The 18,803-nt window shown below is 40.7% G+C and overlaps 1 protein-coding gene across 1 annotated transcript in view; it reads right to left on the minus strand.

Annotated features, from left to right (window-relative positions):
- Positions 1 to 1,892: 1,892 nt before the first annotated feature.
- LOC117044557 (protein eyes shut homolog) overlaps positions 1,893 to 18,803 on the minus strand; it is a 74,108-nt gene continuing 57,197 nt past the window's right edge. Inside the window, exon 7 of the mRNA XM_033145375.1 lies at positions 1,893 to 1,969. Coding sequence (XP_033001266.1) covers positions 1,959 to 1,969 — 11 coding nt within the window. The 3' untranslated portion in view covers positions 1,893 to 1,958. The remainder of the gene's footprint in view (positions 1,970 to 18,803) is intronic.

An 18,803-nucleotide genomic window follows, 5' to 3' on the forward strand; every position in this document is an offset into this window, starting at 1 on the left:
AAACCCCCTCACTATTTAAGTAAAGTACTCAAAAAAGTATTTCATTTGAAATTATCCATATATTTTTTGTTGTCCTTGAAATAACTGCCTATTTGATCAGACATTGCTTTCATTTACATAGAAAATCAATGAAAATCCATCATTTGGACATATGTTAAGTGAAAACAGTTTCTGCAGTAATAAGCTAGTATCTTCTGAATTAGTTCAAGGTCTAGGCAGCAACAACTCTTTCATTAGCATAAAGAATGCTAAATAGCACAGAATAAATTTCGTTTCAAAACATCTCAGCAGGTAATAATCCTAAATCTAATTAGTGTCCTTTCTAATTTTTGTAATGTGTCGCCCTTAATTGAACTTGTATCACAAGATCATTGATTTGTTACTTATCAAAAAGTTTATAATATTATGTAAAGCGGATTTCCACACTTGAATGATCAAAATGCTGAATAATGATCAGTAATGGTAACTTACTGGTGTTTTTCGTGGGGCCCTTGAAGTAAACAGCAAGAGTGATTAAACAGATCATCACAATAGAACGATTAAGTACCTATCAGCTTTCATTATATTAAAATAATAATAATTTTCTTTCTCCCATTTTAAATATTTGACCATGGCACTGAGAATTATCTTGTAAACAAATGAGAGAATCCTTGACCTTTAAGCCAGGATGATGCATTGAGTGAAGAAACTACTGTTTTATGCTGCTGTGTGTTTTTTTCTGGCTGTGTGCACACTCGCGCCGCTGGTGGGGGAAGCGGCGTACACACCATGTTAGCCGCTATCTATATCTCTCCTGCCCTTTCCTATGAAATACTACATTTTGATGCCTTCCCCCCTAAACTGTCTTCAATCTGAACAGAGAAAAAGAATGACCTAGTTGCATTTTAAGCCAGTAATGTGCACACAGCCACAGTGGGGCGGGGGACACTGATGCATAAAACTAGAATTCGTAGTTCCAAGGTGTGAGGATCAGAAACTTTGTAGACACCACAAATTATAAGCAACATGAATCAGTCATGATGCCTGAGGTGGGGCGGGGGCACCTTCACAACAACACTGTGAGTGCTGCTTGCCTGGACAGGACTGGACTGGCAGTGAGGAGAAAGTGGATGCACTAAGCAACTTTTCCCTTTTCTTGCGAGGAATCCTATTCGGAATAAGGGAATTTCGCTTAAAAAAGGGAAAAGTTGACAGCTATGCCCAGGTGGCCCCAAGGTCATTGCTGCCTGGCCCCAGCAATGGCCATGTGGAGAAGGTGAGTCTGCAACCTTGCCTCTCCACATATGCTACTACTGATTATATTACATAGTGCTGTAACCCACCTTGGGGTGAAGAGCAGGGCATAAATAAATAGTAGAGCCCGACATGTAGATAGCACCGTGTGTGTGTGTGTGTGTGTGTGTGTGTGTGTTTGTGTTTGTGTGTGTGTGTTTTAAAGAGAAAATCCAAAAAGAAATGTAGCAACAAGAGGTCACAAACCCAACCACATCAACATCTGATGGAGGACGCCAGAATTTGTGAGCTGAGATTATGCGCAAGGTGGGGAAAGAATAACAGTTTTGCCTCTCTTGAAGCCCAGGCTCTCTTGTTTATTTATTTTATTATTTTATTAATTAAATTTGTATACTGCCCTATACCTGTAGATCTCAGGGCAGTTCGTAGCATAAAACCACACACACACACAGCACAACATACATAATTAAAAACAAGAAGAGAGTGGCAACCTACAATGTCCTACTCAGAAACTACCCCTCCCCCCAAATTCCTGTACACACATGCTGAAATGCAAATATCTCTTGGTGAAAAACTAAAGCAAACACAGCCTTCGGTACAGTGACTGATTCAGAGTGGAGAATCTTTACAAAAATTGGAATAAAAGTAAAAATTAATTGCTTCCACTAGCAGCACACCTATAATCTGGAGATCTCAAGTACTCTCCAGAATTAATTCATTAAGTTTCACAATGCCCCTGTGAAGGAGATAAGTACATTATTATACAAGTTTCATAGATGAGTAAATGAAAGTCTGCAATTAGGAGGAGTCATGGTAGCACAATAACAATATCAGCCCAGCGTGACATAAGAGTAAAACACCAAGATGCAGTGATTGGGTCTATTAATAAGAGAAACAAACAAAACAACATTCTGCTAAGAAAAAAATAACTACATTTTCCTAATGTGTACGATTTTAATCAGTCAAAGAGAGTGATAATTGCAAATCTAATACGTGCAGTGCAAAAGTTTGGATGGTTCTCAGCGTGCCAGTGAGTTGTCCTTGAGAAAACATAGGCTATCACCTAGAAGAAAGTGCCAGATGTCAATTTCTTTGCCCTTTCCCAGCAAAGGAATGAAATCCCTACCATTTCCTTAAAACCAACTGAATGGTTCTTGGCTGTCCGTAAGAGTGAAGCTCATGGGGAAGTGAGGGCCCAGCCACACTTTCCCTTAAGTTTGTGCCACTTTGCCCCAATTTCAACTTTTTCCTGGGTTGGGTTACCCACTTGTGATTTTTGCCTCAGATTTTACTTCAGACCTCTGAAACCCTGTGTTTTCCCATACACTATTCCTATAATCAGTAGCTCACTTTTTGTTTTATCTCCACCTTCATCTCCGCCCACTCATGGCAGAGAGTCAGAGAATCAGATACCCAGAGAATCACAAACCCAGGTAATCAGAAAATTGTATAAATCAGAAACTGAGAGAATCACCCAACATATACAAAAGGAGCTGGGACGCTTCCAATACATATTATGTATTAAAAGGTAAAGGGACCCCTGACCATTAGGTCCAGTCACGGACGACTCTGGGGTTGTGGCGCTCATCTCGCTTTAATGGCTGAGGGAGCCAGTGTACAACTTCTGGGTCATGTGACCAGCATGACTAAGCCGCTTCTGGTGAACCAGAGCAGTGCACGGAAACGCCTTTTACCTTCCCGCCAGAGCAGTACTTGTTTATCTACTTGCACTTTGACGAGCTTTCGAACTGCTAGGTTGGCAGGAGCAGGGGATGAACAATGGGAGTTCACCCCATCGTGGGGATTTGAACCACCAACCTTCTGATTGGCAAGCTCTAGGCTCTGTTGTTTAACCCACAGTGCCACCCGCGTCCCTGAATATTATGTATTGTTATTGAAGACAGAAAATAAAGCTGTGATTGGAATCATCACAACCACTGAAAACAAATAAGCGAGAACACACACAATTTTTGTACATATATTGTTTGATCACATGTATTATATTTCTTGAGGTATTCCATGCATGGATAATTCAGGAGTAAACAGTGGCTTTTCCTAGGGAAAGCGGCAGGAAGAAAAAAGCACCCCTCAGACATGTGATGATAAAGATACAAAATACTAGAAATCATTCGACAAAGAAAGTGCGGATGGGCTCTGAGTCTGGGAGATTCATTTCAGCAGTGAAAGACTGCTCTCAAGTGAGAACTGCAGTGATTGGGAAAGCAAAAACATTGTTTACTATACAAAATCCGGGGAACTATGGGCTAGAGAAATGAAAAAGGCAGATGTTTAGTGATTGCCCACACTTCATTTTGAGTTTAGCCCAAGTTAACATTAGCAGAACTCAGCCTTCTACGCAATTACTGTCGTTAATCACAACGAAATATATTCATTTTAATTGCTGTGTAACCAATCTATAAATTCACTATCACAGGGTATTCTGCTGCTGTCAAGGTGGGACCACTGACAGTACGAGGACAAAAATCTCTGGAGGAGCTCCTACTTGAAAAGGGACAATTGATATAATGAAAAAAGACCCGTTCCCCCGCTCCTCCTCCTCCTCTCCCTGCAACATTGTAAAATCAATTTGCTGACAGCTCATTAAAAGCTTTCTAATCATTTCAAATAAGTTCCGTAATACAAAATGGTTGTCATTTTACATCTGTAACTTTCACAACTTTTATACGCTGAAATGACAGCACTCAGATGGCATGCCCTGAAGAGAAATAGTTTAAGGACTATTCTTTAAAACTGCTCTCTTCCCTTTCCACAATATTGTTTCCTGAGACAGAACTAAAAGCTCTTCTTATGTACTGAATTTTGTGTCACACATTCAGTTGTGCATTTGGAAAGCACTATTTCTAAATGTGCCTCCATCTTAGCAATGTGGCGTACAACAAGATGTATACAATAAAACATAAAACACCATTGTAGAACACTGCACCCTGTAGGATCAATGCCTCCGCTCAACAGCCGCTGGCAGAGGCAGTGATCCTGCAGGTTGCAGGGTGCTCACTCACAAGTTAAATGTGGCTGTGCTGAACTTCCTTGGCAATTGCCCACACTTACATATAGCTCCGTTGGTTAGAGGGTGGTGCTGATAATGCCAAGGTTGCAGGTTTGATCCCTGTATGGGACAGCTGGTTATTCCTGCATTGCAGGGGGCTGTACTAGATGGTGAGCAGGGTCCCCGCCAACTCTACAATTCTATAATTCTATGTTGAATTTTATAGCATTGTGGTCACTGTTCCCAATTGGATCATCACCATTTGCATCTCACCTCAGGTCCTGGATGTCACTTAAGAATAAGTCCAAGGTTACCCCCCCCCCGGTTGGTTCCATGGCCAACTAGTCTAGGGCCCAACATTTAGGCCAGTGGTTTTCAACCAGTGTTCTGTGACACCCTGGAGTGACTTGAAAGATGGTCGGGGTGCTGCGGGCAACACTGGTCTCTGTCCCTCTTCCTTCCCTCCCTCCTCTGATGAGCTCTTATGTCTCTGCCTCCCAAAGGCTTGCACAGCTGTTTGTTGCAGCAACCCTGGCTACAAGCTCCCCAGGTTGCCAGGAGCTGGGGCCACCTCGGAATAAGTAAGTAAGCAAGCAGGCAGGCAGGCAGGGGAGGGAGCACAGCCAGCCAGTCCTTGCTGTTGGGAATGGACAAACAAGTCCCAGACCCCTGTGGGACAGTGTGAAAAGGCATCTCTCTTTGGAGTGGGGGGGGAAGCTCAGAGATCAGGGGCAGTGGCAGCAGCTGCCCAGAGGACTCCCAAGGAGAAGGGAGGAAGCTGAGGGAACACTCCACAATGGAGGGTGTTGAAATAGGGCTGAGGGGCTACCATCTCTGTAGGCAGGGGGTAACATAACTGGGCTCCTCAGCCCCACAGGGGTGCCGCAGAAAGAATGTAGCTGTGGGCTCAAAAAGGTTGAAAACCTCTGATTTAGGCTATCTAGAAATTTTGCCTTTTTGTTCTGACTCGAAAACACATTTCTCCAGTCTGTGAGAGGGTAACTGAAGTAAACTTTTCCTACCGCATTTCCTCTTTTGGATGCCTCTTTGATTTCATTCTCCATTTCAAGAGGACCTGGCACGAAGGAGCATTCATTCATGTTAATCCTCACCTGCATGCTAAACTGGTGCTTTCACAGACACAGGTTACCACCTCAGGGAAAACTAGACCTTGAGGATCATATACATTTGTGAAAATTGATGTCTGAAACTTCACAACTGGAATTGGATGCCTAGTTAGAAAATAGTTTGTTCTCTGTCCCACACCAGGCCTCACAGCTTGTGATTCACCGAGCCCAAGGGAGATCAGAATGTGGACAGGTAGCTTGCACTCAGGTTGCCAAGGTCTGCATGCCTATTCCAAGTCATTAGTAGATTGAACTGGAATTAGAATGCTGAAGGTTTTAAAGAACCCTTGGTCTGAGTTTGGTCCATCTCTTAGCCCTCAATGTAGATCAAAGCTGGTTTCTATATATAATACACTTTACTAAGCACATCCTCCAGTGATGTCCACCTGCTTGCACAACAGAAATCCATTTGTGCAACAGGACTTCTGGTGTTTCTTCTCCTCCCTCCAGGCTCTCACAACGTCCCAAAATCTGCTCCAAAGAAACACGCTACATTGGTTCTCGCCTTAAGACTTTTTGCTTTATTTATCTTTAAACAGCAAATACTTTCAATAAGATAAATAAAATGTTTTCTTCCTCAAAATGCTGCATATTAAAGACAAGGTTCCAGAGCTGAATTTCCTCTCTATTTTACCATGCGGTGTTACGGAAAGCAGCACTTAATATTTATGCAACGTATAAGGAGAATCTTTATACTGCTTCACATGCCACCGTTGAAAACAAAATACTTACATGGCTGATTTACTCTGACAGTTCCTTTTTTTCATTGCCATACCTAGAGCACACTATGCTAATTTAGCTACTCATATGTGCAAAGGCCTGCCCTGTAAAGTTGATCTATATTCTCCCTAAAAAAAGAACAAATGCTGTGTCTGCTGCCTACTGATAAATTTAAGCATCCCCTAGTTCTGTTGCCAGGGTTCTCTAGTCAGCTGCCGGGGCTCCAATGCCCTGACAGGGCTCCAATGCCTGCTCTGAGCCCACCTTTGTGTGTGTTTTTTACTTGGCATGGTACTTTGATGAGCACCAAGTGGCCACCATTTTATTTTCCCACAAAGACTCTGACCTAGGGTCAGCTCAGGGGCATTGTGGGAAGTTAAAAGGATGGCTAGACACAGCCACTCAACATTGCCTGAGGCCTCCCCACCCCTGGCAAAAACTCACTTACCAGAGTTGTACATCTGCGGCAACAGCTTCCAGCATGAGTTCCCTGTGGGATTGCACAGGGGCCTCACAATATCTCACTAGAAGGCAGAAGCTGCTGGAAGCCACATTGGTATCCTATGGATTTTGCCACCCAAGGTGTCTGCCTTAGTCCACCTCATGACATGAGTACTCCCAAGGGAATGTAGACCTCAACAAAAACAAAATTTCACAACCCCAGCTATACACACTAATACTAGAAATTCAGACTAAATTGCCAATAAATTTTCATGAGGACTAACAAAAATGCAAACTGATGTGAAAAAAGTAGAGATGCAAACTTAAGAGTGGAAAAAATGGAAACTGGGGAAAACCAAAAGTGACAGACTTCCTCATTCTTAGTTGCTTCACTTCTCCCCTGTTTATTCATGTGTATAAAAATTAGTTCATTTATTATCCATGTCCCAACAAAGATTTGATCATTAGCAAGTGTGTAAGTGCATGATTGTTCAACATGTAAAGCATAATGTTGACATTTGCAGCTATGTATGTTGGCACCAAGCAGGCACTTTTGCCACAATATTTTGATGTTTCATCTTGAGTTGGGGAAGGAAAGATATCTAGGTGTTACAAAAACATGCTGGTAATCCTAATAAGGATTTAAACTGCAACTTTATATTCTCCTACCTGGGAGTAAATCCCACGGAACTCTGTAGGGATGAGTAGATATGTATGTATAGGGTGGCGTTGTTCAGGAATTGATGACAGTTACTGCACTGTTATTATGGTTTGATCAAAGTTATTTTAATGCATTGCTTGTATACTTATATGTTGAAATTCAGTCTTTGCTAACAAGTCTACACTCAATACATGGTGCTAAGTTCATAAAAACATAATTCCTAGAAGAGTTGCTACTTTATATTAAGAACCTAGCTTATTTGAATCATTCTCTGGACACTTGTGGATGAGTTACACTTCTCTGAGCACAAGGTATCAATAAAGCTACATGAAATTCACAGTACATACTTACAGGAAAAGGAGAGAGAATGAAGGAGAGATGGATTGAACACTAATCCCATTGCACTTATACTGCATTTGCCCACAGGAGCAGATATTTTAGTGCTTTCTGATGCACTGATAAACGGCAATGTGCTCTCAAGTCCAGCAGCTGAGCAAATACGTCTGTGTCGGCTCTTCATGAATACACAGCCATATAGATGCAATCTCTTTAAACACTGCACAGAAATTACTGTCTTCTATAGAAGGCGTTTTAACTCTGTACATAAACAGACCTTGAAATTATAAATCACGCAGTGTGAATACCTGCAGGCTTAAAGGTTGGAATAAAAATTACCAAGCACAGAGGCCAGCTTTGAGCAACATCAGCCAGCAAATCATCCACCCAGGCTACAGTGGAAGGGACATTATTTCAAGCTACACTGAGTATTACAAGCTGCAAAACAAACCACCCTGAAAAAGATAATTAGATGCATAATTTCCTGTACTGACTGCATGCAAAGTCCAATCAACCTAAACGTGTCATTCTACTGACACATTTTTGCTATCCTTAATGTCAACTTGCTACAGCTTGCTTCCACCCTCTGTGCTGATATTTAGGGTGAGGAAGGGTGCCAGAGTGCCTTCAGGTATACTTTGCACAAACCAGGATATTAGAAAGACGACTTTAAAGTTCATCTGCACAGCAGATTACAGCATTCGTACAGAAATATCATGGTTTGTTGGCAAAATCGATGTGCAGCTTTTAACACCATGAAAAAGCTTCTATGCTTTGCATCAGAAAAAATGTGGTTATTTATAAATTTCGATCTCTTCATATATATTTATAAGTAATATATGAAGAGATCTAGAAATCTAACAAAATTCATTTAGTATAACAAACTATATTTTAAGATATGTTTGCAAACTGAGTACTGATGAACATTTCAATACATTTTAAGAATGACCCAGAATGTTACTTTTCATTCTCTCAATTCTAGTCATTAGTATTTTTTATCAATGCTTGAATAATTTTTTGGTCTCTGTGACATCTTCATCTCCACATCCTTATCTTGGTTATAATTCTAGTCCTTAGGTCCAGGGATAAATTGTGCTGCATACAATTTCACTTGAGCTCTGGCCTTGTTGTTGAGCTCTGGAACTTTTTGTTTCATCTTTGCTTTTCCAATATATAAGAAATATATGGGCAGGTATGATTGAGCAAAAGCTAAGCACTCCTAAAACCATTTAATTTCAGAGGAATATAGTTAATATGTGGACATCTCACTGCAATTAATGGAACTCAAAGTACTTCAATCTTTTTTATGCATTCAGGCAGTTTATTCCTTTTTCATGACATTTCCCTATTAATTCCTGCATTATATTTTTGAGCTTTCATGTAATGTAAAAGCCATTTTTTTGAAATATAGGGAAATATAGTGCAAGATGATTATGATGATTGTTGCTGTTATTGTTATTATTACTATTATTTATTAAATTTCACAGGATAAATCACAACATAAAAACACAAAATACACAACTAATAACCTTCCCCCCAGCACATTTTAAAAGGGCATCAGATGTCCATCAGCCAAAGGCCTGGTTAAAAAGGAAGATTTTGCCTGGCGCCTAAAGGTGTATAATGAAGGGTGCCAGGTGAACTCCTCTGGGGAGATAATTCAAGAATGGGGAGCCACTGCAGAAAAGGCCCATTCTCGTGATGCCACCCTCCAAACCTCTTGTGGAGGAGGCACACAAGAAAGTTTATCACTGATTTCTGTTTTATTTGCAACAGTTTTTTTTCCCCTGGAAGCCTTTCTGGAAGTGGGTTCAAATATAATGTGGAGATTAACAGTTAGGTAAATGTTGGAAAAACAGACTAAACTGCTGTGTGAATGCAGCCTGAATGTGTTGCCCATTTAGGCTCAATTGATGAGAAACTAACCCTATTGGCTTGCAACTCATGAAACCTAACTTCTTGCATGGTTTTGCTTGTTGGGACAGCAAGGTCATTGTGCCTCATCAGTTGTGTGGCAGGCAGAAGTTCAAACCATTCCCCATTCTCTTGAACATTCCTCACATACAGTTGACCTATTGCATCTATTACATCTGCTGCTTTTGCTTCGCTTCAGCAGACCTCAGTGGTTTCTGTGCAGCCACACTTAAATTGTCCCTTTCAGGCAACAGATTTCTCATATACCTGAAACTCTGGGGACCCAGACTTTAGTTCACAAAGTGCTCCCTGCAGAGTATGCATATTCTTCTTCTATTCTTCAGGGCAGTTCTCCTTATGAGAAGTTTCACTGGGTGATCATGTTCTCTACTTTCAGGGACCAAATTTTGAAAGGGCGATATGTATATTTATTCTCCTTACACTTGAGATACCGGTAACCAGAGGTCAAACCAAAGGAAGAAACCATGAGACACCCTTTGAGTCCTTGTCATGACATTGGGATTGATTGCAAAAACAGAACAAGAAGGTGTATCAGGGAAAGGAACAGGGAACCTAGACACGTACCTGGCAGGAGTTTGAGAATAATTCTATTAAAGAAATGTTTGCCACCCACAGGCTTAGAATCACAGAATTGTAGCAGTGGAAGGTACATTGAGGGCCATCTAGCCCAACCCCCTGCAATACAGGAATCTCCAATAAAGCATCCATGGCAGATGGCCATCCATCTTGGCTTAAAAATCTGCAAGGAAGGAGAGTCCACCACCCTGCAAGGTCAGAAAGTTATTTCTGCTGTTTAGTCAGAATTTCATTTCTTGTAATGTAAAGCCATTTATAAAGCCATTGAACAACAGGCAGAACCCTGAGGCACCCCACTTGCCACTTTTTACATGATGATGAGGAACCATAAGTGAGAACTCTTTTGTTGGTCAACCAGCTACAATCCACCTAACAGTTACCTCCTCCAGCCCATATTTTGCCAGCTTCTTCACAAAAATATAACGGGGGACTTTTGACCAAAGCCTTACTTAAATCAAGCTACACTACGTCCGCAGCATTTCCCTGATCCATCAAGTTTGTAACTCTATCAAAAGAAAAAAGAAATGAGATTTGTCTAGCATGACTTGTTTTTGAGAAACCCATGCTGGGTTTTAGTCACTTTCTAAGCACTCACAGATCCATTGTTTAATTATCTGTCCAAGGACCTTTCCTGGCATCAACATCAAACTGACGAATCGGTAGACTTGCACAACCTGCTCTAATGCTTCTCTTTCTTGTTCCAGCTGAGTCTTTATGAAATATTCAATACCACATAATAATTAAAAGATTATTTTTAATCATGGCTCCTCCCCCCCTGCCCCAAATTGAACACAATTCAGCAATCCATTTCACATCACTCTGCAAACCTAACCCTCTTTCTCAGGCTGGCAACACCTGTTGTTTTAACCACTCTTCATCTTTGTTCTTCACGTACCGCTTTTGTGTATGTCACATTGCAGGCAGGAAGCCTTTATTACACTGGAGACAGACTCCTCCTCCTTAATCTAAGGCATTTGTGTCATTCCTGTGCTGCATATTGTGTTAAAAGAACAGCCATTTATCTGTTTCTTTGTCTTCAGTTTCTATTACCTACACTGTGTCTAATTAAAACCCATCAAGCAGCCATGACTTCTTATCATGGCACATACAGATGCAGAATATTTTTGTCCTCCCATTATTTATGGATATCCTTGCTGTTATGTTTGACTAAAATATTAACTCTCCCGACAATCCAGCAAGATACTCCTCTCTCTCCTCTCTCTTTGTAATTTGAAATTAAAGAGATTGCCAAGATGCTGATGAAAACTGTCCAGAGGTTTGTCCTAGTTCCTGCTTAGTTATCAAGCAGAATACAAATTTCTGCTTATTTCACTGTGCAGTTGCTTGATTTTTAAATAGCACACAATTCCCATTAATTGCATAGCTCTCCTGATTATCAAAGTCCACTTTCTGTGTTGCGTTGGCTCATGCCAGCGGTAAGTCAAATTACTAGAAGCCAATTATTCCTTTGACCTTTTGATTGCTGAAACACTGATAACTGTAAGTGAATTGTGGGTAAAGAGACGGGCAACTGCAGAAACTGGCCAGGATTCAGAATCCTAAGAATTTTCTTTAGATCAAAAGAGAAGCTTGAGATAAATAAGATTTTTTCTCTCCCCCTCTTTTAATCCTAGAATTGGGGTTCACACAAAATCAATTTCTAGTAGGTTGAAGACGAAGAAAGGAAAACACTTCATGCACGCATAAATTCAAAGATTAGAAAACAATTGCCAGTTTACGTCCAGAGTTAAGACATATGGGCTCAAGCGGCCACAAAATTGGGAAACTGACAGATAAGGCTCATGCCTTAACAGATGTTCCTCATGATTGGCAGAGGTATTGTGCAAAAGCATAACTTCTGCTTGCTTACAACTTACCCCTCCATGCACCCATACTTTTCAGAACTAAGCCTACACAGGGAGGGTGGAGTGCCTGCAAAGAGCCTCCATCCACACCCAAGTCATTCCAGAATCATACCTACTACGAGCTGCCTCAGGCAGGAAGCCAGTAGCAGCAGCCATGTAGAGGCAATTGGAGGCTCCCTTGCAACCACAGCTTCCTCCACTCAGGACAAACACTAGCTCACCCTCCTCCCTGAGCTCGGTGGCAGCAGCACTGCTGGGAGAATCTTCAAGAGGGGCCACACACCACTGCTTCTTTCAAGGCAGTGGGAATAACTCCCTCCATAGAGAGGCATTAATTACTCCCTGGGCCCATCCATTCAATCCCCTCCTCCTAGATTTTTCCAGCCATGGTGGGCAGGGACCAAGTATCCTTTCCACACCTTCAGGAGGCTACAACCACACAAACAGCTACACACAGCAACTTGATGGTACCCCAGGGACCTTCAGTGGGCCTGCAACATTTGTTTTGCACAAATCCAAGCAAGTTGGGCATCAAAGTACTTCACAGATATCTCACAGCAGGCTACAGTGTGGTTGGTTTTTAATGATACAACATTGGTCTGGACCGGCTGATTTACCACTCTGTACAGCTCTGAAGGTGATTTACTGAGTGAGGGCACAACAGAGATTGAGAGGTATGATGTCTTCACTGCCGCAACTGCCATACGATCTACACTGCTGTATACTCATACCTCTGTTTGGAGAGATTTGGAATGGTCCTCGCACCACCTGCACTCCAGCCACTGTCTGGCCTACTTCATTGTCCAGAGCTCCTCAGAAAACCAAGCAGCCTCGCAGACAACTCTGGCTAGGGAGGGTTACTTATGTGTGAATGTGCTGATGGTCCTCAGCACCTCATTACTTCTCAGTGAAACTAGGCCTGGACAGGAGCACCTGCCACACTGCCTTGAGCATTCAGAATTCCTCACGTTTCTGCAGCATAAGAAGCTATGTAGGGTTCGCATAAGAAGTTATGTGGGGAGCTGGGTTAATGATGAAGATACACAGCTCTGAACTGGGAGCTTATGCAGAATCTAAAGAGATCTTTTCCCCGTTTCACTTTTGCAGAGTGTTTAATATCTCAAAGGGTCTATTAAACTGCCTTCTGTTTGTACGTCTGCGTCTTAAGCAGCACAATGGCCTTTCCTCTAGATTATGAGGTCCCATATTATTAAACCAATTTGCATTTAGCAGTTTGGATTAGGGGATTTTGTAATCAGCCCAATTATTCTTCCGAGTGTGACTAAATTCTGTAAGGTGGCAATTGTTTCTTTTTTGTGTGGGTTCATTAACAAATATTGGACTATGAGAAAAATGAAATGAAAAAAGCAACATAATAAGATTAGGAGGGCTGATCCTTCCCAAAAGAAAAGAAAAGCTGACCACTGTGCATTAGCATACACTAATTTGTTTAAACAAATGCAGATTTGAAACAGCTCATTTGCAATCCAGGAGATTTAGCTTTGGAAACATAGAAGGGGGAATACAAGAAAAAAAGTGAAAAGTCACACTAAAAGCCAGTAGATAGGAGGACTGTCAATGGTCAACTGCTTTCCTGTTGGCAGGCATTTGTACCTCTAACAGCTTTGATTTTCCATAACAGGTTTCAGAAGTGAGTCTGTTTAAAATAGTTTGCTGCTTGACAGAGTCAGACTGCATTACATTGCTGCGTTTGTCACCTGGCATTGTTTGGCTGTGAAAATGACCATCACAGATAAGCAATCACAGATAGAAGTTTTGTGTTTTCTTTTTTTATGTATGCAAGTAAGCTACCCTTCAACAGAGGCAGGCTTGTTTAGCTTCTCACCTCAGATGAGTTTCTTTCTCTACCCCAACATTTCAACATCTTACAGAGCAGAAAGATGCAGAGATGAGCCACTTCCGTGAAGTGTTTCCAAGGGCTATGCATGTGCAGACAACATACTAAGAAAACCAACCATCCTCAAAGCTCCAATTATTTTGTTTAATATACATGAAAGTAAGAAATGGCTATGTATATGCTGTCATTTTATTGGTGGTGCACTTCGTCAATCTCCACAACAGAATATTATGTGCTCATTTATGCAGAAAGATTGAACAGCATATTGTGACTGCTTATTCTTGTGCAATGTGATACAGTATATGAGAATGAAACTTGAACATGACTGGGATGAGATGCAGCTTTATAATTAAGATTACACTGTAACAGCTAAATTCTGTCATGACAAAACCTTATGTACAGAAACGGATGAAGGAAAATGTTGTGTGATGTGTTCTTTAATTTGCTAAGTTCTCTTGCTTCTGGAGAATTCACATAGAATCAAAGAATTGTAGGGTTGGGAGGTACCTCAAGGGTCATCCTGTGGGTCATCTAGTCCAAACCCATGAAATGCAGGAATCGCAAGTAAAACATCCATAGCAGACAGCCAACCTCTGCCTAAAAATCCCCCAGTGAAGCAGAGTCCACAATCTCCTGGAATTTTGGCCAGAAACAAACTGGCAGCCAATGCAGCTGTTTTAAAATGCAGGAGTTATATAAGTTCTAAAGCAATCTGGATGCTGCATTTTGGATCAGCTGAAATTTCCAAATAGTCTTAGTAAGAACTACTGATGAAGACAATTAAAAGTTAATAGAAATTTATTGTATGTGGCAAGGGAGCCAATGTAGAAAGCAATAACTTTATTGTAGTGACAAGTGGAATTGATCAAGCAACCTGAAGAATTAAAGATGATGAAATATTCTATTGTAACTTAGCCTAATCATGGGCAGCTAAAAAAACCTCATATTGCTTCGCTGTTTGTGCCTGCCTCCAGTGAGCTGCTCCTTCCTCTGTTGTTTGTCCTGTGCTGAATGTTAGGTTGTAAGGCACAGACCTATCCTTACAAATACAGTAATAGTAAAAGAGGTCTGAGAGAAGAGGCAGGAAGGACAAATAAAACAGTATTGCGTAGACTATGCAAGACATAGTGAGAGTGGACCAATAATTTTAGTGGGTGAGATCAATGGATTTCTTATTTGCACATTATACGGTACATTTTGAGGGTCAGGCTGATTCTATATAATCTATGAGTCTAATAAAGGAAGGGTGTGTTTTTAAATAATAATAAAATAATAATAATATAATATAATAATAATAATAATAATAATAATGGTTTTGTGTTGCAGATTGGCTAAGAAAATGAAAAGATCAATTCTCAGTGTGAAATTTGTTATATGTTGCCAAGGAAAGATGCTCTAATCACTGAACACGTACAAGTTCCAGTAGATACTGCTGTTAACATTTCTGAACTTGCTGATTACAAAACAAACAACAACAATATGCAGGCAATAATGCCATTTGCATCTGCCTCTTCAGGCATCTGATTTTATTCTGGCACTTCTAGTGTATTAATTTAGTTTCATGTAGAGATGGGAAGGCTGGGGGGGGGAAATGGAAAAAATGGGGGGGGACAGGGTTTTTTTCAGTTTTTTCCAAAGCCGTCCCCCCCCCCTCCCCGAAAAATTGAAAAAGATAGTTTGATATAGTTTGAATATTCCACAACACTATTCCCCCCCCCGCACATTTTCCCTGAAAAAAATGGCTTTGCCCCAGGCCTTCCAGCACCCACACTTTGGAGCTCCCTGCTGACTGACACCAGGCAGGTGCTCTCACTGTACTCTTTTTGGCAACTGCTCAAAACTTTTTGTTAGGGCCCAGCCCATCTGAACACGTAGAAGCTGCATGCGCTTTACTTCCTTTTAACCACTGCTGACTTTAATCATCTTTGAATACTCTGAACTACCTGCTTTTAACTGTGTTTTATCAATCATTTTAATGTTCTGTTGTATATTTTTGTAAACTGTTTAGAAAGCTCTCTTACCAACCCACAGTTTATAATATATAATAACAAATTCAAATTTTTTTTTTAAAAAAAACACACGCATTCCTTTTCCTTTCAATCAGAGTTTGATCCTTAATGCAACATACTATTCAGTAACTAGATGTTGGTTACTTCTGGGCCTGCCATGAAAAAAAATTGCCTTATGCTTTGCCCTGGCTGTCCTCAAGTAGTGATGGGAAGGCCTGAAAAAAAAAACCTGAAAAGTTGGGGGGGGGACAGGTCCCCCCCCGTTTCTTTCCAAAGCCATGAGAAAAATGACAAAGAGGAAGAGGAAGAAGAAATGGGAAATGATAGCAGTACTGGTATTTCAGAAAATGAGATAGAATCAACTGCATGTATATGTTGTGTCTTCTGTTTTGTTTTGTTTTTGTTTTTTGTTGTTTTTTAAGCACTAATCAAAGGATAGACCTTTTATGGAGCTTAAATATTGAGGTGGACCTTAACTTTGTTTGCTGTTGGTGCTAAGGGGCAAATCTGATTGTTTTTTATGTTGATGTTTTCTTGCTTTTTGGGTTGCTTTTGAGGGAAAGGGGGATGGTTACCTGTTTTATTGCAAACATACTACTTTTGTATACACTGCATTTCACGCAATTTGTAAAACTACTCTACACTGAACTTTTTTTTTCCAATTTTTCATTTTTTCCAGAAAAAAACAGGGGGGAAACTGTTTCCCCCCCCTCATGGCTTCAAAATTTCTGGAAATTTTACACCTCTAGTTTCATGCTATCAGCCTTTCCTCTATCATAGGTAAGGTGATGCCTTTTTTGAACCAAATACTACAATAATATGTGAACTTCCAAGTTACCTGGAATGCTTTCTCAATCAGGATAAAAGCTGCCAATAATAATAACTCAAAATTTTTATATGCCTGCATCAGCAAGTTTCTCAAAATGTATTGGCCTATTTTCCGGTGGAAGCAGATACAATTTCTGCAAATTCCTGCATTGTGCCACTTCCTGCGGTGTTCCAAAGGATCTCCCAACCATTGGAAGCAGATTTTTAGGGGATGCTAAAGGGGGCATCAGCAAAAGTAAACCTCCATCAGGGGGGAATATCCCATGAGCAGACTTCATTCACAGATCTCTATAACCCATATCTTCAAGATCTTTGGGCTGCATCCAATACCGTAGCTCCACTCACACAACAGACTTCTGTATGCACAATGGAATTTGCTTCTCCTCTCCTGACCACGCCAGCCCTCAAAATCAGCTCCAGAGGATTGGAGGACTCTCTGGAGCAGATTTTTTTTTGGGGGGGAAGGGGTGCAGAAGGAAACACAAGTCCCACTGAGTGAGCAGAATTTCACTTGCATAGCGTTGGAGACAATCCTTAATCACTGAGATAGCAATAACAACAACTGTCTATATACAGAACTTGCCCATGTGTCATTTCACTGCAATCTAGTGCTCAGTTATGGGTAGCGCAGTCCCACTGATACAATTAAGGTTAAATGGCCCACTTTTACCAATTAAGGGTTAAATGTGGCTACTGATAAGCTTGCATGTGGCCTCTTAGCAGAAATAATAAATACATTTGGGTCTATTTAAACCTAGATGTATCTATAATGCCTGAATGTTTTTAAAATATCAAAATATGACCAGGGTTGTACTCTGCATAGATAACTGGAACTTCATAGTCTGGCTTCTGATTGCTTATAAATTTGAAATACCAGTAATAAAAATGTAGAAATATTTACTGTTAATAACTATACATAAGACTGGTGTGTGAGAGAGTGAGAGTGAGAGAGAGAGGGAGGGAGAGAATCACAATATAGGACTGACTCTGCAGGTGTCCGTATTTTTCAATGCATCACGTTCTATAGATCACTAGTTTTATTCAACATAGTTGTGCTGCCCCATTGGCTTCTCAACGGTGATCACGATACCACAGAGTGCTCTCTTGGGAAAGGAGACTTAGTCATAGTCAGCCTTGCGATAGGGGAAACATTTCAGTGTGGACCTTTCTAATTCACACTTCCTGAAACAATACAACATGTGGTCACCAAGGTTGTGGAGAAGAGAATGCAGTTATCAGGCTGAAAAATGTTCCTCACCATTGGGCTACAGTATATTTGCAGCCCCTTGTGGCTTTTCACTAGTCTTTTCTACCAAGTACAATACAACAGAAGGAAATATGAGTTCAGGCTTAACAATGTACCTTTCAGCACCTGTCCAAGGGTACCACAAATCTCTGCTGCTTATGCCACAGGTTGGACACTCATGAACTTCAACAATCAAAATGTTACTTCCTCTAATAACATCCATAAATCTGCAACCTCAGATGAGCATCTTCAGCCTTCCCAATGATCTGGTACCAGCCCTGATTGGATAGTAGGAGAACAGATTCTAGGGCAGCTTGCACCCCACTATGTATCTTTAAAAAATAATAATAATGCATTTTAATTGGCTGCTCAAAAAAGAGAGAGGCTACACTGTATTTGACAGGCTTTACACCCCTTCCCCTGTTTCTTTCATATTTCTAATATCTATATATTGTATCATATTCTAATCTCCTGCATATTTGACATAGTCTCCCAGGAGAGGATGAATCAATGAATACTTCAAATAAAACAATGGATTTCAAATAGACTATCTTTATTCATAGGGAGAGGAGAACCACCCTTTGATTTTTCAACCGCTGGGCTGAACACATTCTTTAGAGTTTTCCTCTAAAAGGTATGAATTGCTTTAAGTTAAAGGCTGATTTTCAATGGCTGGTTTCTAAAAATATCTCCACTACCTTTTTATCTTTAGTAAACAAAGTGATTTCTCTCAGAGGGAAGGAAAACTGAACAGCTGGAATGAGACTTTCATTATCCCTATTATGAGATGAAATCTCACATTTGGGGGGGGGGAGGCAGTTCCCACCGTCATCCTGTAAATACAGAACAGTAGAGTGATGAAAACAGAGGGAAAATATATATGTGGGACCACCTAGTGATACACAAGCAAGCAATTTTTCAGATGGTCATAATATTCTGAAAACTTTAGTGAATCCATAGC

Source organism: Lacerta agilis, chromosome 3, assembly GCF_009819535.1.
Source record: "Lacerta agilis isolate rLacAgi1 chromosome 3, rLacAgi1.pri, whole genome shotgun sequence".
NCBI classification, from domain to species: domain Eukaryota; kingdom Metazoa; phylum Chordata; class Lepidosauria; order Squamata; family Lacertidae; genus Lacerta; species Lacerta agilis.